This window comes from Neomonachus schauinslandi, chromosome 2, assembly GCF_002201575.2.
Source record: "Neomonachus schauinslandi chromosome 2, ASM220157v2, whole genome shotgun sequence".
NCBI lineage: Eukaryota > Metazoa > Chordata > Mammalia > Carnivora > Phocidae > Neomonachus > Neomonachus schauinslandi.
This window is the reverse complement of record NC_058404.1, coordinates 32875356-32902515: the sequence shown is the minus strand read 5'-3', so window position 1 is coordinate 32902515 and position 27160 is coordinate 32875356. Positions and strand designations below refer to the sequence as shown.

The window sequence follows — 27160 nt, the reverse complement described above, 5'->3', positions numbered from 1 at the left end:
GGGATCAGACATTTAGGGCAGTATGCATCAGAGGTTATCTTTCTGTCCTGCCTTTTCATGCTTGCTTCTGAACGCCAGAAGGAAAATCTGCTTGGATTTTCCTTTTGTGTTTATTTTAAAACTTTCCTGCAATTTTTTATTTTACTTTGAAATGTATTGTGTTAAATATGCCATGACTGTTCAAGAAAGAGACTCTCAAAATATCCTACCCTATGTTTCTGGATCTACCTTTCCCATCAAAACTACTTTGGCACACAATTGTTAATTGGCGATAATGAATGCAAATCCTGTACAAACATGTCAGTTAAGACAGCTATCAATTTTGAGGCACAATCCTTTGGAAAGCCATCCGCTCTTCAGAAAAACTATTCGGGGGAATTAGCAATGCTCATTTTGCATAAACAATGAATTGAAATGAGAATGGAGTGAAGTGATAATGCTATAAAGCTACAGGTTTTCAAAGAAAAAAACACCCGAATTGAGTGGTATGTATATAACATTTGTTAAGCCTTCTGCCAAGCCTGAATGAATAAATACATATTATTTATGTATTTGCACATAAATATGTATGTGTGCCTGTACACACGCATGCATATATATATATATTCTACTGATGAGCAATAAAATGTGTTTTTCTACACTAGCCAGGGATTACCTTAGAATTGCTCAACAAAAACATCACGTGCTTCCCCTGATTCTACCACTCAGCTACTCTAGCCCTCTACCCTCAAATAACCATTCGGGAAGGAATGCCATCATCTCTCTAAGCCAAGTCCACAGCCATGAAGCCATTCAGTGGTTTAGGGCAAATCAGAGCCATGGCAGAAATCAAGTGTCTTTTTGCAAAAGTGAATTCTCCTCTGACTCCCATTCTAACTCTGCCCTTCAATAGTGATATGACCTTGGACAGTGTCCTTTCCTTCTCTGCACTTGCATTTCCTTACTTTGTAGAATGAGACTTATAGCTACTCTGTTGTACATGACTGCATCGATGAATCTAGATTCAGTGGAGATGGGGCTATGCAGAACCCCGAACCTGGGGGTTAGGAGACATTTTAAGACAACAGGGAACCCAGGTCCTGAAGACGACTTCTGGAAAACTGGTCAGGACCAGTAGAAAAACAGCCCCATGGTGACCTTGTGCCTCTTTACGGTATGTGTTTCAAATGTACCATCAGCCACCAATGAATCTCTGGAGATATTCCAAACCTACAATGGACTATTAGATTGCTCGTGGTTTTGTGTATAAAAAGCCCTCTACCAGTTCTTTCCCCAAAGGGCTCTCCATGGAGCCTAAGCTCTGATGGGTTGAGTTTCTCTGCCCAATAGGAAGCTCAGTTCAACCCTCAGCCTGAGAAAAAGTTTATTTGCCCTTATCGGTAACGAGGATGAAGCTCTTTTAGACCCTGTGTAGCATACTGAAATAGGTACATTAATCTTAGTGTCCTGTCGAAATGGAGTCAAGTGGTCCTGCAGACCAAGGACTCACCTCCAGGATGGATGTCTGCACTTGGAGGATCTGTTCATGGCCTTTGAGCTGCCGGATGCAGATTTTGCAGGACAGCTGGGTGGTGGTGGGCGTGTAGCGCTCCAGGGAGAAGGCACAGTGCAGGGGCTGCCTGTTACTGCACCACACGCGGGAGAATGGGACCTCCTGCAGGGAAACGGGGGAGAGAAGAGGGGTATGGTGTGCAGAGCCTGGCTGAGATGAGTGGAGACTAGGAGAGAATTAATAGCAATAATTATGATGATGATGACAATGATTGCAGCAGAGATAATTGCCTCAGCGACTTTGGTGGAATTGTTGTAGAAATAATGTTCCAGCATATGCCAAGCAGCACAAAAAGTAATTAATGTCAATTCCAATTGATAACATTTGAATTCCAAAACCACAGTGCAAGAACTCAGATTTCACTTGGTGACACACACAATTAGGATGCTATCAAAAATTAATCCTCATGGTTTTCCAACGAGAAAAAAATATTCTTGAGAAGACTCTTCTGGTCCATCCTTCTCCCTAAGCCTGGGGTAGGATGATATCTTTTCACTTAAATAAAAATTATGCTAAAGAACTGACTGACAAGAACGTATCCCAACACCACACAAACTCCTACAGAATTGTGTAAACAGAACACAATATTGCTAATGTATCCAACATAAAAATTGTACCTACTGCCGAACACACACACACACGTGCGCGCACACACACACACACACACGCCAGAGAGATACACAAACACACTAGGCTGCCCAGAACAGTCCTGTTTGTCAACTTCTCATTCACTCAATTCATCTGTTCAGCACTGCTAATGACCAGACGCTGTACAAGATAAACAATAAGAAATAACAAGAAACTAGGTTCAGTCTCTACCGTCACAAGACTTACAATTGAGTGGCAAAAGCAATTTTTACTAAATGAGGGGGGAAATCATAAAATCTACATACAGCCTTTTCCCCTGGTACTAGTCAGTGTCTGCCACTGATTAGACTGTGCTCAGACATGTGGCTTTACAGTAATGCGAACTAGAGGTCACCCATTGATATTCTTTCATCTACAAAAAAAGTCTCTCCTTCTTGGCAATGACCATGTATGACCAGCCTCAAGTAACGTTCATCCTCACCTTTTTCTCTTCTTCTCTTCTCGTTAATGTACTCTTTTTTACCTGTTGCTATAAATATCATTTTCTCCAATATTAACACTGGCAGGTGGCAGAAGATGTATCAGGTTTGGAGGTTTGAAACTCTGAAGTGTGACTGGTGATGAAGCCATCATGTGTTAGGAGACTGGGGCCATGATTAAAATTCAGACTACTCACTTGGAGGAACTAGGAGTTACCTAGTTCTTCCTGAGCTCTAATGGGCACATTGCTTATTTCTGAGTTTAGTTTTCTCTACTAGAAGTCTCACAGGTCTGGATTTTGGATGCTTCCTGGGGAGATCAACAAGGAGGGTTGGACTCTGATTGTTGTCCACTTGAAGAGAGGAGCGCTAGCTGAGGGAGTCTGAGAGAAGAAACTCATGCCCCAACTCCTACCACACATCCCAGTAAGGAGTATAAGGGTTTTGTGGGTTTGTTTCATTTGTTCTTAATCCTAAACCAAGTGAAAGGCAGTGGAATTTTCATCTCAAGAAGCAGAGAGAAGGAGTGAGATTGGTTGGTGAGGTCCCCCAGCAATCTTTGGAGGAATTCATTTTCCTGACAACACTCAAAAATGACTTTTTTTGAATTTGCACCAAATTCTACACCGGATAAATAATAATATGTATTTACAAGAAATGCCATTTCTTCTTGTTGTCCAACCTGAGTTACTGTGCTTCTCCCCCTAAGGCTTCTTCCATTTTGTAAGCTGTGGGTAACCCTTACTTCATTATCTCAGCCTCCAACACTTCTCTCTCTGCTTGCTGAACTCTTCAAGATCCCATCTGCTCACTGCCACCTCTCTGTGGAGAACTCCCAATAGTTATGTCTCTGGAATTTATCTATTATCAATCACTGACATTATACCCCTAATCACTACAAGTCATTTTATTTGGCCTTTACTTTCTCCGACAACTCTACCTTTTCAAAACTGATTATCACCATTCACTGTCTTGTCCTTCTCTAATTTTCCTATTGCCATTAATGATCCTCTTCTCTCCTCATTAGAGCTAACTGTGGTGACCTACTCCCCAATCTCCTCCCTGCAGTCTCTACAATACTGAGCTAATGAGGGGGTTAGGGCTTGACTGGAGAGGGAAACGGGAAGCAGCTGATTGGTGTTCTTCAGGAAATAGCATTGTAATGTCTCTTTTACCTCTAACCATGACTGGGGGACACTGATGTGACCAGATCGCCTGGGGACTCTGCTCTTGTTACAAGAATCCTTTGCAATGGGGCCCAGTATGGCCCCCTGATGCCTGCCACATTAAACAGAGTCTCCTGCCTGGTGCTTCCATCATTTGTTGTCCCATCTTCATTTTAATAGCCCTCAAATGAATTCTCCTTCAAACTAGTACATTTTTTATAGTTCCTTTGCACCACCCCCTTTCGTGAAAGAAACTAACATAGGCCTCCATGGTTAACAGGTACTTTTGCCTAATTGAGAAAACTAAGGTGGCGCCTGGGTGGCTCAGTCGGTTAAGTGTCTGATGCTTGATTTCTGTTCAGGTCCTGATCTCAGGGTTGTGAGATCAAGCCCTGTGTCGGGCTCCATGCTGGGCGTGAAGCCTGCTTAAGATTATCTCTCCCTCTGCCCCTTCCCCCACTCTTAAAAAAAAAAAAAAAAAAAAAAACTAAACTAAACTAAAAAGGTCTTTGTGTTTTTAAACGGAAATTTGAGTCATTACAGCATAACATAAGTTCTTGGGCATCACGGTCAGACAGAGCTGAATTCAAGGTCCTGCTCTTAAACTGACCTCCATGTTGTGTGGTGGATCTGAATCCTTGATAATGCTTCCTTTCCTAAAAAAAAAAAAAAAAAAAATGGTACTGGCCATTTATTGAAAAGTGTCTTCTCTGGTATAATTTGCTACATTTCTTCTATTTTCTCCAGAGAATGGTGGCAGAAAGGTAAGAGAGTAATGCCCACTGCAGAGATAATCCTCCCGCGCAGAAAGCCACGAGAATGAGCGTGTGCGCAAGCACACGCTCTCTTCTCTTTTCTCTTTGCATCCCACTGCACACAATCAAGACATTTTAAGGGGCGCCTGGGTGGCTCAGTCGGTTAAGCGACTGCCTTCGGCTCAGGTCGTGATCCCGGAGTCCCGGGATGGAGTCCCGGGATCGAGTCCCGCATTGGGCTCCCTGCTCGGCGGGGAGTCTGCTTCTCTCTCTGACCCTCCCCCCTCTCATGTGCTCTCTCTCATTCTCTCTCTCTCAAATAAATAAATAAAAAAATCTTTAAAAAAATAAAAATAAAATAAAAAATTAAAAAGAGGGGCGCCTGGGTGGCTCAGTCGGTTAAGCGACTGCCTTCGGCTCAGGTCGTGATCCCGGAGTCCCGGGATCGAGTCCCGCATCGGGCTCCCTGCTCGGCAGGGAGTCTGCTTCTCCCTCTGACCCTCCCCCCTCTCATGTGCTCTCTCTCTCTCATTCTCTCTCTCAAATAAATAAATAAAATCTTTAAAAAAAAAAGACATTTTAAAATTCTGATTTTAAGACCGTATCAAAAGAATATTTCTTTTTATTGTTGGCTTGAGTAACAGCTGCCAATAGGGCTTGACAAAACATTTAAAAGTAATAGAATTAGAAGCACTGTGATTAGTGTGTTGTCAGGGCAATCATCTTTGTTTTCATTATTAAAAAAACTATCAAGATGCTCACTGAGTGAGAGGAATGATGTGGAAAGTAATATGGGAGGACAAAGCGTAGCAAAGTTATGGGTGTTTAAAGATTCCGGAAATGTTTTCATTTTGATTCCCATTATAATTAGGTTCCTAGCAGATGGAGAGAATGTAAATCACATCCTAGCAGGAGACAGACACTGGGTTCCCCAAGACACAAAGTATGCTGAAAAGACAGCTGCTTTTATCCTAGGGAGGTGACAGCCCGACTTTGTGTTTTGTAGGATTTAAAAAATAATAGTTTATTGTATACTGCCTATTCCAGCTTCTCCACCCCACAGTCAGCAAGAAATAGCAGAACGTGTGACTCAGTAGCACCCAGGTCCCAGTAACCTATGGAAAGCGGAGTTATTTACCTCCTAGACGAGGTCTGCTAAATCTGTGGAGGGGGATCCCTAACTGTGGTCAAGTCCTAAAAAGCCTGAGAAGAAGAGAAGGAATACTTGTTTATCTCTGGGGGTGGGTGGGTTGGGGGGGACTAGCACTGTGGGTGGTAGCGTAGCATTTCGTCAACTGTAATCCTCCCGAACCTAACCCAACAAGATTTCAAAGTTAGCTGGTCTGCCCATACACAGGGTTTCCGCACATAGCTCTGGATTCAACCTTGAACTCACACCATTCTAAAAAGATTCCTCATGCAGTTGGTTGGTGTCTGATAGGGCAGATATTCTCTGCAGTGGGTACCTCCCAGGCCTGAAAATTCCTGGTAAATTCCACCTTTCCCAGAAGAAGAAAGGAAGGTTTCCAAGGAGAACAGGCTTTGGGTACCAAGTGGAGTATGTCGCTTCTCAGATTCCTGATGTGAAGCTAGAGAAAGGGGGAGAGAGGAAGACCAGTGGTCTTCCATGCACTGAGCTGGAAGATGACAGAAGACGACAGGGAGATTTACCAGTTGAAGGAGAGACCTATAAATGATGTCAGGAAGAGTGAGATTTTCTGTCCCTGCAATAGCTCTCAGTTAGTTCCCATCGGCGAAGCCCTAATGAAAAGCCATTCTCTATTATCCACGCCAAGTTTATCAGTGCACATTATGTTCTACATGAGGTTCAAGCAGCATGAACACAAACCCTCCCCGAAGTGCTTACATCTGATGCCTGGAGCAAATGCAGCAGGGCCATTAAGAGCAGCACAATATGTGTTCATACAAGCTAGGGGATTTCAGTGATGACAGGGGCAAGACAATGGCGGCAAGGAGGGTGGTGGTGGTGGGGGGTGGAAAGGAGGAATAGAGCAGAAAGCCACTTGTGGGTAAGAAAAATGAAGTGGAAATGCAACTCAGTGGCAAACCTCCTGGTGCACAGAAAATTAAATTATTTCTCAGCCTTCCAAGACTCTTTCAAATTATGCTCAATTACAGAAGGAAGGCAAATATTTATCCATGTTCACAAGGTCCATGCAATCCAACCCAACCCGGCAGTAAAGCTTGTTGGGTTTCCGTGTGAGCCAATGCCCTTTGGCTTTGGCTGGCCCTGTTGCATGCTCTGAGGTCCACAGGCTCCTAGCCCCCAATGCCTTTCCTGCCCGGGGCTCTCCTTGGAATTCTTGGTGTTGGAATTATTGTTTAAGGACTGGTGCAAGGTTATGGTCCTTTCATCTGATTTTTTTTTTTTTTATCTCTAAACATTAAACTTAATAGTTACTTTGGACAGAGGCACTTGCATTAGATCCAGTGGAATGATGCCTTTAAGCCTATAAAGATTAATACAGAGGAATTTACATGACTTTTAGGACCTGTTTTAACAATGCCCTGAAGTTCAATTTGGACTGGAAACTCTGAATACCACTTTCCTGGACACAAAGACCCCTCGGTCTTAGAACATCATAAACAATCCATTTATTCATAGAAAACCTCTCACTATAAGGAAATATGCTGAATGTGTCAAAAAAAAAAATGGTTTGGGGCCGTGAGAGATGCTTTTGTTGCTCTGAATGCCCAGAAAGAGGACACAGAGGGGCAGTTCCCAAGATAACGAGAAGTCTGAAAAGTAAACAGGAAAATACAACCTTGTCCAATCTGAAAACCGTGAATTTTTGAAGGCAAAAGGACTGGTGGTTCAACTTTTATTTATTTATTTTTTTCCTAACTCTCATGGCTCAGGCAAGGATTTTCTCTCTGTGATTTGGCTTGTTCCCATTCTGACAAGCTGGTTTACCTTGTGCAAGTTTTTGGTCTTTGTTTTTAATAAAGGCCATAAGGATGGAAAGGTTAAAACCCCACAGGGCTCTGCAGGTTATGACAGAAACAAAGACATCTGAAAGCCTCCTGTGATTCTGGATCAATCTGAACCCACCAGAAGCTTTTCCAAAGTTAAGGACCTGTCCTGTCACCTGAAGCACAGGTGATTTTGGTTTAGGAAACAACTGTAGACCAGCTAGCTGCTTATGATGACAGTACTCATCATGGGGAATTTCCACAGCATTTGGTGACAGGGTCACACGTCGATAAGAGATCCTTCTATGCTAAGCAATTACTCAAATCCCCTAAAAGTCATCCGAGGAGGCTCTAAGTCATTTTGCAATGTTTTAAAATTCTCTGATACAGAGATAGGTGAATAATAATGCAGAAATATGTTTATATATTTGTCAAAGGACTCTAAGAGGCATGATCCTTTCTTTGGCTCTCAGTTTATAATTTCGTCTTCCCATCTTACCCAGCTTACCTGGAGGCAAGCACTTCATATATTCTGGACAAAACCTCTCGTGTCTACCTGGCCAGCCAGAGCTCCCCACAACTCAAAATTGTCACCCTTTGAAGGACCGACATCCAGACCTTTCATAGCTGACCATGATTAAAACCATGTCTCGTAATGAACTGGTTTTAATAAAAACAAACAACAAACCAACCTCGCTCTAAGTTGTTAAATAACCGTCTTCAACCTATGCTGAGAGAGAGTTTAAATGAGAGAGAGGAGAAATTTCACATTACCTGACATCAAGCACCTTTCCCCCCACCTGTTAGAAACCTGTGAGTTGATGACAATATGATTAATTCTTTGTGCGTAGTCCAAACTGCTACATTTCTGTGACAGTTCTGAGATTAAATCCATACTTTTGAAGGAGGAGGTAAGTCAAGAGTACCCTCACCAGGGTTTAGTGACCTGCTTGCTGGTGAAAGCAAAGCTATTTCTGTTAGCAGCCCATTTGGCCAGTACCTGGCATGCAGTGAATGGTTTAATTCTCCAGAGGAATGGCGGGATGTCAAGGACGGAGATCTGAAGACTGAAGGTGTTCCCTTTGAAATGCAGCAATTTTGGCTCTTCCAGTAGCTGTCCACCTTGATGCCTTTCATCTGAAACTACTTCCTAAGGGGCAGGAAAGAGAAAAGAGGCGTAATAATGAAGTATCCAGTTTCTGCCATAGATTTCTTTCCATAGATAGGTATGCTCCCTACCATGTGTCTCCCGGAAATAGACAAACAGCATGATACACACACACACGCACACGCACACGCACTTCTTTGAGAACCCTATATCCTTGCAAGGTCAGGACTGGGACTCAAAGCTGCTGATTAATAAGGATGTGGGCAGAAAGAAACAATCGTTCTTCATTATTTGTGTTGCTTAGGCTTTTAAACACACCATGCCTTTCTTTAAAACTAAAAGACCTCCCCTGCCCCAAGCAGACTGTTATACGGTTAAGTTTCCACAACTGTGTGAATTTCATCTGCTATAACCATAATCAAGGGATGTATTCAGATTTTACACTGAAAGTTGAACAACGACTTCACCCTTTCACCACCTCTACCCTTTCACATGTTCATCATGAATACGGGCATTATACAATACTTATTCTTTGGTTCAAAATAAATGTTATAGAGTGCACGTATCCTATTTATTTGTAGTAATGTTCATTAAAGTTATGCCAAAAAGCCAAGACAAAAGTTGTTTATCAAGTTAGTTTTAGCTCAGAAAAAAGAAATCAGATTCCTGAAGATAAATACTCCTCTATTTTTCACTGAGAAATCTTTATAATTATATTTAATACAAACACAATTCACACAATTCACCTACATTCTATTGAGCAAACCATCTTATTTTTTTTATTATATTAATCACCATACATCATTAGTTTTTGATGTAGTGCTCCATGATGAGCAAACCATTTTAATTGGTTCCAAATTTGTGGTGTCTAGAATCCTATTGGAGAGATGATAAGCCAAATAAAATAACCAACATGATTTCTGCAAAAGGTTAACCTGCCTTCGGGGTGAGGTCGTTAGTGTTACTGGAGATAAGAGAGCTCCCTAAATCCATTTCTTAAAGTCACCATTAATTGACTTCTAATTCCCTTGCAGAGGTACAATAAATAAGAAAACTGAGATCCTTTAATTATGTCCTGTAATCTTTCCAGATTCTAAAAGATTGTGAGAAGTCAGGCAAGTAGGCTTATAAATACAATAAAACTTACATTTCAATTATCAGTGAGTAAAAGCAGCTCCAGAGGTTATCTTACCGACTCTTGTCTAGGTGCAGAATAACAGGAATAAAAACATGTCTTACTAAGACGCGGCTGTCCAGCTTTTACCCGTCACGTACACGTAACTGTTAATCAGTTGCTGGTATCTCTTCGCAGGACTAAATGATTCAATTCCAAGGTCATTTGCTCCGGTTCTTTTAATGAGAGGGTGTTTCGTGGGGGCTCTTGGGTTAGTGGTGAACTTTCTGTGATGTAGGAAATGTTCTCTATCTGTGCTGCTCAATATGGTAGCCATTGGCCACAGTGGCTGTTGAGCACTTGAAATGTGGCTAGAGCGAGGAAGGAACTGAGTTTTTCATTTTAATTAACTTAAATTTAAATATCCACATGCGGTTGGTAATTACTGTACTGAACAACAGAGTGCTAGGTAGTTCCTAACAGTGTGGGTCTAGGAGTTGAGCATGACAACATAGTGACTGGCATCTGATGGGGGCTACAAAGAGTGGAAGGATCATGGCAGGATGGGGAGGAGAGAGAATTTACTCCAAATGCTGAGCTGAGGTCTTTTACAGATGCTGATCACTGGTTCCTTGTTGAGATTTAATGAGTGTCCACTGGAGCTATGCTTGAGCTGGACTCTGAGTTTATAAAACCGTCTCCACCACCAGGGAGCTCACAGTCTAGTGAGAGGCTCAGTACAGTAGGCATCTGATTATCATATCTAAGTATTACAAATACATGTCTACCTAGGAGGTCAAGGCAAAGTACAGGGTATAGCTTAACCCAGATGGGAAGAGAGGCCAGGAAAAGAAGTGCGGAATTACCAGAAGAAGTGATATTTGAGCTGAACCTTGAAGTTAAAGATCGGGGATAGTCACAGGGGAAGGCGGGGGTGTGCACTGGGGGCAGTGAGCAGGGTATGCACAAAGGTATGAGGCGAGGCAGAGCTGGGATAGGTTAGGGTAGAAAGTGAGCGGCTGGAGGTGATGAAAATCAAATCATGAATTCTCGCTTGCTATACTAAGGACTTTGTACTTAATTTTAGAACATGGATACTCAGGTTTTAAGGTGTATAAGAATCTTTGGGGGACTACATATACTCAAAAGACGATGAATCTTGTAAACCAAAATTGGAGGCACAGGACTCCAGTCACATTTCCATGGTCTTCGGCAGGTTACTTATTTTCTTTAGGCCTCTGTTCCTTAGCTGGGCTTATTCATGGCCAAGCAAAATCATCAGCCCGATACTCTATTAACCTCTTTTTGCAATTCTAGTGTAAGGTTAGAAACAAGTACAAATAAGGAATGTACTTATTAAAACCACGTGAAAGCCACACAATAACAATAGTGTGGACTCTGCAAAGTATAGTTGGGCTCTCTAAAGCATACCCCTTTTCTTTAAATAATCTAACTTGCCTGAATGTACAGAGAAGTAAATTGAGGTCAGAAGATGAAGTGTCTTGTGCAAGATGGTGCACTTCTTAGTGTAGAGCTAGGCTATTTTAATATTTAGAAGTCATATGGAGCACCATCACACTAGAAGAGAACTGTACTTTTAAATCATCATGTACCTTATTAAGAGATGAAAATTTGAAGCACACCCTTACCCCCAAAGAAAGTCCTCTTCCTCAAGTTACAGGGTTAGTGATGGAACGAAGACTAAAACAGGGCAACTTGACTGTGGTCTAGTATTTTTTCTACATTTCCCTGCCTTTTTCTATCCTATGCTTGATTTTTTTTTTTTTTTTTTGAGTCATGTGAAGGTCAGACTGTTATTAACTCTGTCCCGTAAATAATTTTTCACTGTGCAAGATATATATAAAGATGACATAAGTCAGTCTGTATTTGCCCTATGGTTATATATACTGCCTAAGCGGTCCCTGAAATGCAGAGTGGAGAATATTAGAAATTTTTAATAGATGTCCACTTATAATTATCACAGAGGAAAATGGTACTTTTAGAAATTCCTGCTTTAGGGCCTCCAATTTAAATACAACCATGATTTATTTTTGCTTTTTTTTAAAGCTTACTTTCATCTCCACACATTGAACCAGTGTCTCATAATCTTGTACAAAATATTAAGCAATCCTAGTTATTCTGTAACACAACAAGTAATTATTAAAATGAAGAAGCCCAGTAAGGAACTAATCATTGTATTTATATATTTATAAAGGCACAACTAGCTTCAGAGTTAAAAGAAACTCCTGAGTACAAAAATAATAAATTATACTTAGCAAAGAATTCCCAGTTATGCCCACAACCTATTGTACTCTTTTCAGGGCTGGGCCTGGACATCTGTATTTTTAAATGCTTTTTGGATGATTCTGATGCCCAGCTGGGTTTGAGAATCACTGATACAAACAACTCTGCTGAGCTAGTTCTGAGTCACTCAGTGGATATATCACCCCAAGCATGAGGCCTGATACTCGCTTCATTTTTCCTATCTGCCTCCTATATGACAAGGACCTTATGTTAAATCTCCAGTTCTATTGTTAAATTGATATCTGCATTAATTAAACCAGAAAATAGGGTCTGGCCAGCTTATTTCCTATGAAATGTACCCAAAGGCTATGGTTGGTGGTGGTTCTAGTCTGTCTCCCTCCTCATTTCACACTGGGGGCTGTTAGCTATCCAGATCCTGGAGTTGTGGCCAGGAAAAGCCTGAGCTTTGTGAGCTCTTTATGTTGATTTAATGAGACAGGCAGCAATATTCAGGTGGGCTTCAGGGATACTAAAACAGGCAGGCCGAATTTACATATTTGTGAGACAAAACCGTTTGAACTTAAGCATGTGCGTGTGCACGCACACACACATACACACACACAGAAATTATGTCGCTGTGGTGTGTTCCTTTAAATGCTTTACGTGAACAATATTTCCCAAGGTTGCATTATTGATAAACACAAGAACTACATCTGGAGGAAATCCTTTGAAATTAGATTCTAAATCCACATTAATGCCAAGCAAGTAATGAGTATCGAGAGGTACTGAATAGGAGGGCTGGGAGCAATGGAGAAAAAAAACTAGTTGTTTTTCCTTTTTTTCTTCCTAAGATGGGGCAAGTGTTTAATTCCTTGCTTTCCCTGTGTTCAAGGTTTGTTTGAGCTGTGTGTGTGTGTGCATGCGTGCACACCCATGTGAGACAGATACAGAAAGAAATAAAACAGACAGTAACAGAAACCTAGGTCTTAAAATGTTACTGTTTTATAAATATACCACCATTCCTCAACCTTTGGTTTGAATTCACCAAAGGAGATGATGTCAAGCACACACACACACACACACACACACAAAATGGCAGCTCTAATTATCATAGAAACACAGGAACAGGAATGACAAGAAGTCATGGGTTGTTCTCTTATTCTCCTCTCACCTTCAGGCAGATTTTTAGTTAAAAAAAAAAAAAAAAAAACATAGCCGATTTAACTTCCCAGAGACAGTTGTAGATGTATTTATCAGAACAGGTCTTCAAAAACCTGAAACTAGATTATGTCTTACCAAGGTGTAGGTGGTCTTTTGTTTTTGTCATTGAGAGAAACCAGTACTATTATTCAGATGAAATAACCCCAGAGCAAAGGAGAAGCCAGCAGAGCAGCCCCTGCAGGAGGTACAGGGGAGGAGGGCAAGCCTGGAAAGGGACAATGTTTCTGTTCCAGGACTAAAACCCTCCACAGGACTACAGTTTGGTGGGACCATTATGTCGCCAGACCCTCACTGGTTCTAAGAGGACAGAAGACTTGGGTTGGGAAGCTGTCTCCTTCCAAGGTTTCCAGTGAGGGGGGAGATTTTACTTATTTTATTGGACATAACTTCAATAAGCTATGAATAAAATGAAAGACGTCACCATGATCTTCAACCAGGCTTCTTTCTTGATCAAGAGGACAGTCCTAGTTGGGCACATATATGTTGCTATTTCTTTGAGACTTGAAAGATGCAGTACAATAAACATAGCAACTATTGCAACCAAGCTTGTACCTGTTTCTAAGTCACAAGAAACATTTTTAACACCGTGATGATGGAGGCAAATGCCAGTACAGTCAATTTCAGTAGAAATGCTTCTTGAAAGATGACCCATTACTTTTGACTAAGAAGTCAGGGTTCTATCCGAGTTACAGAACATGAGTCATCACTGTGTACAATATTTTCAGCTCACACCACACAAGTTGGGGGAGCTAATATTAATGTGTGAAGTCTGCTAGAGGTTCAAAAAGTGAACTGTTGCTAGGGCTTTCTTAAAGTGGAACAATTTTAATGGGTTAGTAACTATATAATTTTCCCCTCTCATTAAATACCACATACAAAGCTGTGAAAAACGTGACAGGGATGATTTGGGCTGTTGAAGTGGTTTTAAAGGAACCTGGGCAGAAGGCCCTGAACATGTTCACTTATTAGGAAGGTAAAAATCCAGAAAGCCAGATTCTCTCAGAAACAAAACCCAGAGATCAAGACCGTAGACCGCACGGTTGTGTTCTGAAAAGCTACAAGTTGTGTTGTGATCTTTCTGTGGGCCAGAAAAGTTATTCAACCAAGGCTGACGATCTCTCACCACCCCAGGGGGAAGCCTGGCTTTTGTTGCTCATGATACCTGTCACGTACATCCTGTCAATAGCAAGTACAACCAAGCCCCCCCTTTAAAATGAGCTTTATTGGACATACTAGGAGAGAGAATCACTGGAGATAAATAGATTATGACAAATGGGGTCAAGAGTATTTCTACTGGAAAACATTTCTCTAAGGCAAAATTAGTGTTTTAAGAAGTATCTCTAAATGATGAAATAAAGATATTTGGATTCAATTTAGAGGAAGAATACCATTTTCCCTAGCACTGATGAAGAAGGGTCTATTACCCATAGGAAAGGAGAGTGGTTTGGAAAAGCTGTGTTTAGGGCCTCATTTTCATGACTTCCACTGCAATTCATATTCATCTGTGAACAGTTGAGCTGTTGCAGAATCTGGTAGCAATCAAGAGGAATGAGAATAGATTATCTGAAAGTCACTTAGTTTTTTCTTTAGGCAAATGTCAAACTTACTGGTATATAATAGACATCAGCATTATTCAAAGTGAGATCAAAATGGCTCTGAGGGCCGACTTCCAAGGCAGTTGTGATAAACAGATCCTCACAGGCACACTGGTCGGCAGTGGGTTGCCCATATGAGCCTAGAGGCTGGAAATCCTCCAAGGCCCCCCGTGTTTACTCCAGTTGACTCAGCCTTCAAAATCTGGCCAAGTTACTAAACATCTGACTTGAGTCATGATGCATTCAGTGGTAGTAATGACCTCAACTCATTATTTTTGGTTGCTGAACGTCTATTAATGCGTTTTATTTTGGAAAAATGTTCTTATTAGGGGTGGCGAAAGCAGATTAAGATTATCAAATAGCAATCAGGATGACATTTCACAACTCACATGGAAGTTCTTTCCTCTACAAAATGGTGCCCCTCTGAAAAAAGGCTCTTTTATGAGCAGCCATATATTAAGTGTGCCTTTCAAAATGACCTGTGCTACTTAAGAGATGAGGAAGTTTCAAGAACATAGGTTGGCACTGTGTCTCCTTTACTGGCTTATGTTCAGGATTCAGGTCATTGTATGTCTTCTATTGGTAAACATGAGTTTTCCAGCTCAGTGTCTTAAAAGCTAGTTACTGAGGAAATGCTCTGCATAATGGACTTAATGATCCAGGACTGGAATAGCAGGGATCTGGGATGAAGTGTGTCAGGAGAGCTATGCTATTTATATATGGGCAGAGCTTACACAGGCACTTCTGCATTATCCTTGCTGCTATTAATAAACTCGTACTCTTCGTGAGTAGCTAATTTAAAATGAGTCTTACATGATTAAAAGTACCAAAAATGGAAAGGAACCTTGAACTATCTCTGCCCTAGTAGCCCTAATTATTAATAGACTATGTATCCAGGATATAATATGACTGCCTGCTGATCGATAGGATTTATAATTGTTGTTCCCAAACTATAACCTTCAGTTGTTCAAGCGATTGCCTTCTGCACATCAAATAACTCTTGCTGTTCCTGTGGCTCATGCCATTCTCCTTTCTTGACATGGTAGCTCTTTCTCTTTTGCTCCTAAATGACATCCATGAAGGTTCACAAAGGGCTCTCAGAGATTGTTCTCTGATCTATTGCAATTGGGTCTCTGTTTTCTGAATCTGACTAGACTGCTAAGTCAGTTGATAATTCAGCACACAGTGTTTTCTGTATGTATTTATGTAACTCTTCTCTATTCTTTTTTAAATATTTTATTTATTTATTTGAGAGAGACAGAGAGAGAGAGAGAGAGAGAGAGAGAGAGAGAGCTCGTGCACGCACATGAGCAGAGAGAGGGTCAGAGGGAGAGGGAGAAGCTGACTCCCCGCTGAGCAGGGAGCCCCATGCGGGACTCAATCCCAGGACCCCGGGATCATGACCTGAGCTGAAGGCAGACGCTTAACCGACTGAGCCACCTAGGCGCCCTGACTCTTCTCTATTCTTGAGTGCCAAGTACCTCATGTCCTCGGGCCTCAGCACATTATCAGACATACCCTAACACAACTCTTGCTTTAGGATAGGTATCCCCAGCAAGTCAGTGGTGTGTCTTCATTTTGCAGACCCTCAGCAATAGTATTCTCTATTGATACTGATCTTTAGGAAACCCCATGCTTTCATGATACCAAAAGAAGAATTCTAGAGAAAAGGCTGACCTGAAATGCCCAAGGAGTATTGTCCACACAGTAGACTCTCAAGTTGTAATCCAGAGAGTTACAGGACATACAGCCAAAAACCGCCACCTTGAGCTGTTTCACAGCACAATCTGTGATTGGTTCTCCAGTGAGGGCATAGGTCCCGAAGCTGTCGAGGAGCACGTGACATGCAAAGGGGTCCAAAAGGCAGTAACAGGATGTGGATTCATCCTCCACTGACATCACTTCCTGTGGGGAAACGGTGTATGAAATTGTCTCAGCTTGGAAATAAGGTATGATTTAACAATGACTTTGCATGGACAGACACAGTTTTTTCAGAGTATTTTTATTGTCCTCATTTCCTTGATGTTAAATGCGCTTTTTCTAGCAAAATAACTGCTTACATGGGGAACTCAAGAAATAGTTCTATTCAGTGTGTTGGAATTCTATAGGTTACAACAAAACTCATTTTCAAAATTCTCCTTTTTTTCAGTTAATTTGTGCAGTGCTGAATTTAAGAAAAACCTTGAATATTAACACCCGACAAGCAAACTCCGTCCTGAAAAAGGTCTATTTCTGAAAATCTCTTTCAATATCCTTAAGGTAATATTTATTTTCCTTCAAATATTTTATCCTCTTTCCACCAAATTCATTCATGAGGGACCGTTAAATAAATGGTTTTGATAAGATGTACGAGAATATTTCACCTTCCCTGATAAGAACTTTGGTTTGTGTGACTGGCTGGGTAGAGCATAAATATAACACCATCTGGATGAAAAGCTTGTGAGGAAGTGCTCAACTGAAAAACTAAAGTGGTAAAAATCAAGGCAAAGCAAACCATAATGGAAAAGAGCAAAATCCTGCCCCTTTATGAAACCCATGGAACTTCATGCCCGCAAAATGTGCCCCTGGTTGTACCAGGACTGAATAAACAGCAGAATGCATTTGCAACAAAGAGTACAGGCTAGTGGCAGAGAGAGCTGGGCAGGGTAAATGTAATCCATTGTAGCAAATGGGAATTTTCTTCTCCTAAAGAAACAAGATTTTCCTTTTATTCCTTTTGCCTGAAGCACCTCCTGGGAGGGACGATCCCAGGGCTAGCTGGAACAGGTCATTGTGTTCCAGCAAGATAATTCACCTGCTTTCATGCAAACTGACTTCAGACAGACATAAAAGGAATCCCTATCAGACAGATAAATCAGAGGTTTCACTTAAAATAGTAATAACAGTGCAATCGTTGCTGTGTCTGTCTCTCTTGTTGTTATCCTCCTCATACACTTCCTCATTTTCTTGTCTCTCATCTGCTCTCCCTTGGACTGTATCACTTTCATATGTACTCCTATACACAGGGCAACCTACACTCAATAATTCTCAATGCATTCATTAATTCACCAGAATATATTTAGCAACTACTGTGTTGCTGAACATTTCAACATGTTCTAATCCCTAGGATTAGAAGTTTCTTTTATGAACACAGCCTGTATGCCCTGAGCCTCCTCCTGACCTCCCTCCGCAGAGGCTGCAGGGAAAGTCAATTCAGACAGGGACACACTCTGGGAGGAAGGACAGAAGTAAAGGTTTTATATACCAGGAATGGGCGCATAACGGTACGTGTCTGTGTGGGTAATTACAACTGTATTCTAAAAGCAAAGAGAGAAGCTCTGGATCCTCTCTTGCTTCTCTTTTCCATTATTATGGAAAAACACTAGCCAATACCTTGAGGATATTGTAAAGCACATGCCACCAACCCTCTGAAAAAACAAGAAAATGCTTACATATTTCACGGCAAACTCGTGTTAAAAGAGGGTAAGGTTAAATCTATCCCATGGTGGAAGCCAAATCCTATTTTTTCAAAAGGAAGACTAGGGTCTCACCTCCCACTTGCCCTGCTGCGTCCGCTTCTTTAAATGGATGTTCCAGTGCTCAGAACTGACGTCCGCACAGTGTGGTATGGTCAATGCAAAGGGAGTGGTGACGATCATGTCTGGAGGGCCACAGGTGACTTCAGGACTCAGGAGCACCTCGGATCCATCGGACTGGAGGCTTTACGGTTGGGAGAGGATACAAGAAGCGTGTAAAGAAGGGGGCGCATTTGAATGGGAATTTAGTTATAGACTGGGGCTTTCTTGAGGCTGAGGAAAAGGGTTTCCCAGGATTCCTTCCTGGATGGCACCACACGTGCCCAGGGCTGGTCTGGGTGACAGCCATTTATCCTGAATGGCTCAAGCTCGCGGACTGAGTTTAGCTTAGATTTCAAATCTAGGTTTTGACAAACAAAATGACAGGTGCTTCTACAGAAATATAGGGCAGAACAGAAGAGAGCAAAGACTTAGCTGGTGTGTCACACACCGGCTGCTGAATCCTTATTCCCGTTGATAACATTATCAATGACCAAAGCCGAGAGCTTTGTAGGAACTACTGATCTGGTAATCTTCCCATCAGATTCCTTCCTCCCAACAACACGTTCTACAAACATTTTTAATGCTAATGAGTCATAAAAAAATTATTATGAACAAAGCAACCTTCAGACATACCCAGATTGAGTATGTCACTGCTGGTTTTGAAAACATTTGTTTTCTGCCAATGCACAAATACCTAGGTTATATATTGATAGCATGGTAGACAGTTACAAATGTGTATAATCAAATACATCAACTCCTCACTATTTTAGTTCTAAATTTAAAGTCATTCCACCCAAACCTAGTGTGGACACTTTTCTGTATTGTGAATTATTCACAATGGGAATACAGAGTCATGAAATAATAAAAGGAGGTGAAATTTAACTAAAGGGAAATTATATCATTGAATGTTTCTTTCAATTTCTTGACTTTTGGTTTTAATCTCTGTCCCCAAATGGTAAGGTGGGCTGGCTTATAGGCCAGAAGTCTGTTCATTCTTCCCCAACTGCTTCTGTGTTTTTGAACAAGCTATCTGATTTTTGGGGGGCCTGTATTATCACTTGTAAGAAGTACAGTGATATAGAATATAGTCCATAAAGCCATTTATGACTCTCAGATGAACAATGCTACATGAGCACTGGGTTTGGTATTAATACAGAAGTTTTCTCTTACCCGACCTAGGAAGGGCATTTAAATATGTCATCCCTCGTCAAAAAAGCCACCACTTGAGCAAGATAAAGATGAAATTTATCACCAAAAGATGCCACCTTTTCCATGGTCTTGTATAAACAGACAGTTTTCTTATGAGTACATGTTTCTGAGCTGCTTTTGTTGACATTGCTTGTTAGGAATGGTCCTACTCTAGCTCATGACCTGTAATTTGCTTCTGCATTACAAGTCCAGACACAGAAGGGGGCAGGGACATCGTCTCTCTATTCTATCTAAAACAGACCTGAACATGAATGCAGTGTCCTCCCCCCTTTCAGGAAGCCCCGAAGACGGATTTGCAAACTTCATCCACAGAGGCAACCACTGTCCAAAGTCGACAATTCTTCCCATACAACCAGGGTGCAAGGGGAACTGAAAATATGTCTACATCTCCCTTTAAGCAAAGCAGGCAGGCGAGGTGGGCGGGGATGGAAAGTAGTGTATGAGCAATAACAAATGCTGGCTGAACAGCCTGGATACAATAATATACTTGAGGTTTGCGGGGGGGCGGGGCGAGGGAGGGGGGAAAGGTAAAATTCCAGTGTGAGCTCTAAGCAGCATGGGGTGGCAGCTTGTCTGTGGATGCCTGCCAGCGACCATTAGCGAAGGTTAAGCACTTTCCGTATAATTGCTGCTTGCCTTTATCACAGACAGGAATAGCAGGGATGCTTATGAGTGACCGATGACAAGCTCTCCTAAAAGAACTATTTAATTGCTTTCAGAGAATCATCCCCCTTGTTGAACATATTGTTCAAACATATGGGAATTTGGGGAATTATTTAATGCCAAATGAACTGAAATCAGCTAATTAGATGAACTCTCACACTCGTCAATAGCAACGCTCCTTCCCGTAATAACTTAAATAGCATTAGGAGGCAGAGGCAGAGCACACTGAGTCTCAGGCAGAGCCGGCAACGGGCGCTTTGCATTAAGCAGGCACTGGGCATTTCCACCAGTGCAAAGGAAGTAAATCAAGATTTATATCTAATCCTCCTACTGTAAAAACATTGTCTGTGGGTATAGGTCTCTGGTGAAGGAACAAAACTTAAATCTCTCCATTGCCCCCACCCCCATGATTAATAATAATTTGTCCCTCTCCGCCATTTTCTATCTATGGCAATCAGGGAGATTTACAAATATTAATTAAAGCTCTTCACACACCTGTGGAGGCAGGTGTTAACAGCATAAGGTCACAGAGTAGTCCGTCAAAACGATGAGCTGCAAAATGCACCCTAAATTTCTGACTCGTACACAGGCTCCTGATCTCTGTGACAGGATGTACTTTCCTTCTCTGTAACCACTAGCAGATTTCTGATCGGGCTGCTGGCTCTCATGACATCCCAAGTGAAGACAGGGGGAAAATGCAGTCCAAGTGTCGTCATGGATACAGACTTAGGAAACTGGAGGACGGAGGTCTGGGGAGAGAAGGCTTTAATTGGGCCTGGGCAAAAATGAAGATTCCTAAGGACAGTATGGATGGCACTTCAGTTTTCCCAGAGTACATCTGATAAGGAAGTACTCATGCTCTTGCTAGGAGAAAAAACAAACAAAAACCCCCACATTTTTCTAAAATTGCTGTGAGCTAATGATAACTGTGAACTAATAACAGCAGTGATTGCAGGGCCTATCCTAGGAACCAGCTCCGGGCATCATGCACTCTAATGTAGTTGGAAAAGTCTGGCTGTGTTCGACTTTTGCTACTTGTCTTTTTCCTTGTGTTTGATCCATCCATCCATCCATCCATATGCTGTGCATATTTATGAATACTTATGGATATAAAAAGATCAATAATTTAAGAGCTAGTTCTGTGCAGCCAGATGGTTTGTGGGGCAACTGTATGGTAACCAGGTTGTGAATTCAAATTTCTGCTTACACCGTGCAGCTGAGAGTTCTAGGGAAAACTCTGGCCAGCTTTGCAGAGAACCACGGAATATCCATGGGGGAGAGGGTGCTCGTAACAGTCACAGGAACATGTTGCCTAGTAATCTGGTCAGACACGAAGACTCGTGTTGCTGCTTTGTTTAGAACCAGAGAGGGAAAACATGGGAAGAGTAGCTACAGAGGTAAGAAGCGGGTAAAAGAACATCCCGATGTCCCACTTGTGTCCTCACTGTACTCTTCATAGCACTGCCATTGATACCACATCCCTCGTCTGACTTTTTCTGTCATGAAAACCACAGCGTGGCAGAAGGGAAAGCCCAGGCCTCTCTGAGCCTCACTTTCCTTACATGCAAAATAACACCTACTCTAAGACTGTTGTGAGAATTAAAAACAAAACAGAACAAAACAAAAAAAACACAAAAAATACCTAATATGTGCTCAGTGGGTGGAGGTTCTGCTTCTCCCAACCCCGAATGCCCATCTTTCCTGCCTTTTGAAGAGCCTTATTTTTATAGGAACTGTGCTTTTTGAGATTGCTAATTGATTCAATAAATTACCATTCCAGCAAGATATGCTTTAACAAACATTTCACGGGCTTAGGGATGTGCACTATTTAAGGGAATTTAAAGAACCTTGGCAATGCTTCATCCTTACCTCCCACAGTCTGTCCTCAACTCGGCAACCAGTGGAATCCCACCAAAAATGCCAATGTGTTCCCACCTTCAGGAATCCCGGCTGTTCTGCTCTGGAGTGCTCCGCGCTGCCTGGAAGTTTTCGTCCCGTCGGCCACATGACGGGCTCCCTCACGCCCCTCAGGTTTTCGCTCAAATAATGCCTACTAGGGACACATTCCCTGACCATTCCCGACATCAAAGCTGACCTTTGCTTTTCCTTTTCTCTACTACACTTAACTGTAGTTAATACACTATATATGCTAATACACTATAGCATTTACATATTTGTTTCCTTTTGTCTCCCACAAAAGAGAATGTAAGCTCTATGAGGCCAGGGAATTTTTTTTTTTTTCCCCAGTTCGTCACTGTATCCACAATGTCTACTAGATGTCAGGTGTAAGCACTCAGAAGTAGTTGTTGAGGAGGACAGAGGAGTCAGCTTGAAGTAGTTCCTACTGGTCAAAAACTGGAACATTTTGAGTATCAAAGTAAATAATGGTAGTATAGGATTATAACCCACTGAATAACATAATTCATGAGATATATGGATATATATATGAATGAATAATGAGAAGGGAAAACTCTCCTATGCAGCAGGAAGCCAACTAATAAATGCAGAAAATTATTTGGCAACCAACCATACTAACATTGATTCAGTCAAGAATTATGAATAGATGCTAATCTACTTGGTGGAAGTTTAGAAATAAGAACTATTTATAGGGTTCGAAAGTATCTCCCCACAAGATACCTACTAATTACAAAGGGTAAAATACTACTTTACAGTGGAAAATCTTGGCAGACACCACCTAACCAAGTTATCAAAGTTAACACTGGCAGTGTTCACATTTTACTAATCCACGGGATGGATGGACAGAACACACCTCCTGATAGGACATAGTGAGAAGAACTTGGCATATGTCTGTAATATTCCTGCCAATAATATATAACCTGAATCTAATCACAGGAAACTATCAGACAAGCCCAAATTGACGGACATGGTACAAAAGAACTGATCCACACTCTTATAAAGGGTCAATGTCAAAATAGAGACAGATGTAGGAACTGCTCCAAATTACAGGAGACGAAAGACACATGGCATTAGAATGTAATGAATGGACTTGGATTTTCATTTGCTACAAAGGACGTTATTCAGATAACAGGCAAAACATGAATAAAGTTTGTGGAGTAGATAATAGAAGTGTATCAATGTTAATCTCCCAGTTTTGAGAATTGTGCTGCAGTTATATAAGAGAATTCCTTTTTAGGATCTACACACTGAAGTATTTAGGGGCAAAAGGACATCTTGTTCACAATGGTTCCAGAAATATATATGTGTGTGTATGTAGATCTGTATTTTGTGTGTATATGCACACACGTACACATACGGAGAGAGACCAGAATATGGTAAATTAGTAAAATGTTAACACTGGTGAATATAGCTGTGGGATGGCTGGAAATGATATTCTTGCAACTTTTCCTTATTTTTTTTTTAGATTTTATGAGAGAGAGAGAGAGAGTGCAAGTGGGGGGAGGTGCAGAGGGAGAGGGAGAGAATCTCAAGCAGACTCTGTGCTGAGCACAGAGCCCAATGCAGGGCCCGATCTCCCGACCTGAGCTGAAACCAAGAGTTGGACACTTAACCGACTGAGCCACCCATGCGCCCCCATCCTTAAGTTTGAAGTTGTGTCAAAAATAATTTTTTTGAATGAATGAATGAATGAATGAAGATAGAGGCCCAGGGAAAATTTTCCAGACTTCTTATAATGAAATCAGCGGGGTCACTGACTACTGCATAAAATGTGCGTTAGAGGGTAACAGGTGCTGCAGCTGGTGGCCCAAGCTTGGCCACACCAGCCACGTGGTAACTGCCACTATGCAGCACGCATACACACACCAGTGGCCACAAAAGGTCACGCTCAACGGGTCCGCTGCCAGGAGGCAACTGCGATCCCCTGCAGGTCTGGAGGTGGATCTGTGCACATTTTGCTTTTGCTCTCAGTATTTCTTGACCTGAGTCTGGACTGGTAATGTGTCACCCTCTTCAAGCAAATCAACCAGCTCCATATTTCGAGATGAGATTTTCATTGTTGTTGTTGTCTGCCACGCTGCGCTCGGTAATTACTGCTCCTGCCTTTCCTCCTCATGGTCTATATTATAGATTAATGTAGGTTTGATCACCTTTACCCAGAGTATCACTCAGGAATGCAGGCAGGAGAATAATAATAGTTTTACTATGCCAGACCCTGGGTCGATACATAATTAAATCATATTTTAATGGAATAGACATAAAAGGCAGAGAGATGGAAGCTATACTTAGTCTTAAGATTGGAGCTCAGAAAACAAGGTAGCTCCAGTGTCCTACAGTTTCCTGTCCAAGAAGATACATAGTTTTAACTCTTATTATTCTCTTTTTCTCTTTTCATTAAAAACCTCCTATATTGACCTGAATGCTAACATTGCTGTGGATGAAAATCAAGATCATAAAACGACAGTGTGAGGGTTCTCCCCCCTCCTCTCTTTTCCCTCCTTCCTTCCTTCTCTCTTACACCTGTTGTTTTGTTGGAGTCAGATACCTGTCGCATTCTCCAGCTCTGACCAGATCGTTCAGCCAAGCCCCAGGAAAATGACATCACAGAACCTCCTGCGGAGAGGAGCCTCTGAAAGCCAGCGTGGCTCATCAGTCAACCCCAACACCATTAGCAGGTCTCCTGAGGACTTTCATTCTATAACTGCCATGTGTGAGTTAAGAAAAGACTTTTAGAAAGGGAGAATAGGGGGGTTAGGAGCAAAACAGAGGAGAAAGAGAGAAGTTAAGCAAAAGCTTCTCTTTGTCACTGTGGATTCCTCTTTCAGTGTTTAAGTGGTCTTGAAACTATAGAGTGGTTCAGAATTCTTTGGGCAGCTTATTGAAAATGATACTTGTGGACACCACCAGTTAAGATTTTGATTCTGGGAATGCCTGGGTGGCTCAGTCGGTTAATCGTCTGCCTTCAGCTCAGGTCATGATCCCCGGGTCCTGGTATCGAGTCCCGCATGCGGCTCCCTGCTCAGTGGGGAGCCTGCTTCTCCCTCTGTCTGCTGCTCCCAGTGCTTGTGTTCTCTCTCTCTTTGACAAATAAATAAATAAAATCTTAAAAAAAAATTTGATTCCATATTTCTGGGACAGGGCCCGGGAACATACACTTTTTATTTGTGTTCCTTACATGCAAGGTAGCCCTGCTACTAACATTTGAGAAAAATTGTGTAGTTCTTCAGAAAACAGGGGCTTGGTGGTCTGTCCAATGTAGAGAGGGTAGGCTTCTGAAATGGAAGTTGGAGGCTGGTCAAGGTTAAATGCTCAGTCTTAAGGCCTCAGATGATGCTACTGGGGTGGAAAAGACAACCACACAGGGACTGTCCTACATCCCCTTTCTCTAAGCAGCATGTGGATTAATAAGCAAGGATGTCAGGTTGAAGGGGGGGGGGGTTGATTAGCAGTAACTGGAAATAATGCTATAGCTCATCAAGCCATTATATTCCATTAGCTGGGGTGGGGAAAGGAGCAGTGAGAACAGTGGATTTCAACAAGCAACAAGCACAATTCACTGAGGATAGAAGCATATGGCTCTCCGATGAAAGGGTTTAAAGATCTGGGTCACCCACTCAGTATTATCTGAAATAGGATCACAGGAGGGGAGATGGCATGAGAGGGGCTGGGGCGGGAGGGGAATTACGTTCATACTGGAGTGCGTATCTGAGTTTGCTGAAATGTGAGCAATACCACACTGAGAGATTAAACTGTTTGCATACATTAAACGGCTTTAGTCTACACACACATGAATAGGTGTTTACCAATTAATATACTAAAGGAATCACAAATCATATGTAAGCCACCAGTTCTTAGACACAATTTAAGCCTCATCTTTCATGCAGTGTCGGGCTTGTGTTCAGCTTGTTTACCAGGAGGAGCTGAACGATGGCTCATTGAGATGCTTTACGGTGAAAGACCGGACAGGAGTGTGTGGGTCTATGCGGCACACGGCTATGACAGTTTTTCTATCTACCAAGTTGTCTATGCATTTACATCTTGAGTGGGAAAAACAGACTCTTCTGGGGTAAACCTGAGTCCCATTTCTAGGATCATTTTCTTTTAGGCTGGGAAAGGACCCAGGAGTTATCAGCCCCGATACTATTATTATTCAGATGACGAAACACAAGGCATGGTGTGGGGTGGAATGATATGGCCAAAGTTAGACCTCGCCCGTGACAAAGTGGGGACTAGACTCTTCTGTCCTGTTAGTGGTGGTGGTTGAGGGGTATGTGTGGGGGCAGGCAGGGAAAGGAACTGATATTCCCTGGGCCACATTCCCCAAACCTGGCATTTCTAAGGTAAAACACTAGCATGAGAGTTATAAGGGTGTATTCGTAGGGACTGAGTCTTAGTATGATGGCGGGGCACCGAGGTACAGTGATTGCAACAGAAGTTTGGTGGTAGTTTCCCATTATAACTGTGCTACAGACTTAGTGGCTTAAGACGACCCAAACTTACTATCACGCGGTTCTGTAGTCAGACGTCTTACTGAGCTAAAATCAAGGTGCCAGTGGGGCCGCATGCCTTCTTGAGGTGCTAGAGAAGACTCATTTCCTTGCCTCTTCCAGCTTCTGGAAGCCCCTCTTCCATCTGCCACTAGCAGAGCATCCTTACAACTCTGTATCTGACTCTGATACTCGCACCTTCCTCTTACAGCAACCCTTCCATGAGCCCACCTGCATGACCCAGGGTAATTTCTCCCTCTCGAGGTCCTTAACCTTAATCACACCTGTAAAGCCCCCTTTGCCATGTAGCATAACATTCACAGGTTCAAGGGATTAGAATGTGGACATTTTTTTGGGGGGGGGGCATTCTTCTGTCTGCTACCTGGCTTTTCATGGCTTGTTCACTTTGAAGTTAGAACCTAGAGATCCCCCTGCTTCTGCTTCCTGAAACCCTGTTGTCTCCAAGACACTACACAACTGGAACAAGCTATCAGTTGACCTTTGGGCATGCCCATCCTCATTTCCAGAGTGAAGCTCCTTATCTCGTACACTTTATGGAGTCCTGGGGAGT

The 27160-nt window shown here is 42.1% G+C and overlaps 1 protein-coding gene across 1 annotated transcript in view; it reads right to left on the bottom strand.

The window, feature by feature from the left end:
• UNC5D (unc-5 netrin receptor D) overlaps positions 1-27160 on the bottom strand; it is a 526408-nt gene that overhangs the window by 18778 nt on the left and 480470 nt on the right. The window contains exons 12-15 of the mRNA XM_021681506.1: positions 18287-18455; positions 16434-16661; positions 8475-8624; positions 1490-1654 (exon numbers count right to left, since the gene is read on the bottom strand). Coding sequence (XP_021537181.1) covers positions 1490-1654; positions 8475-8624; positions 16434-16661; positions 18287-18455 — 712 coding nt within the window. The remainder of the gene's footprint in view (positions 1-1489; positions 1655-8474; positions 8625-16433; positions 16662-18286; positions 18456-27160) is intronic.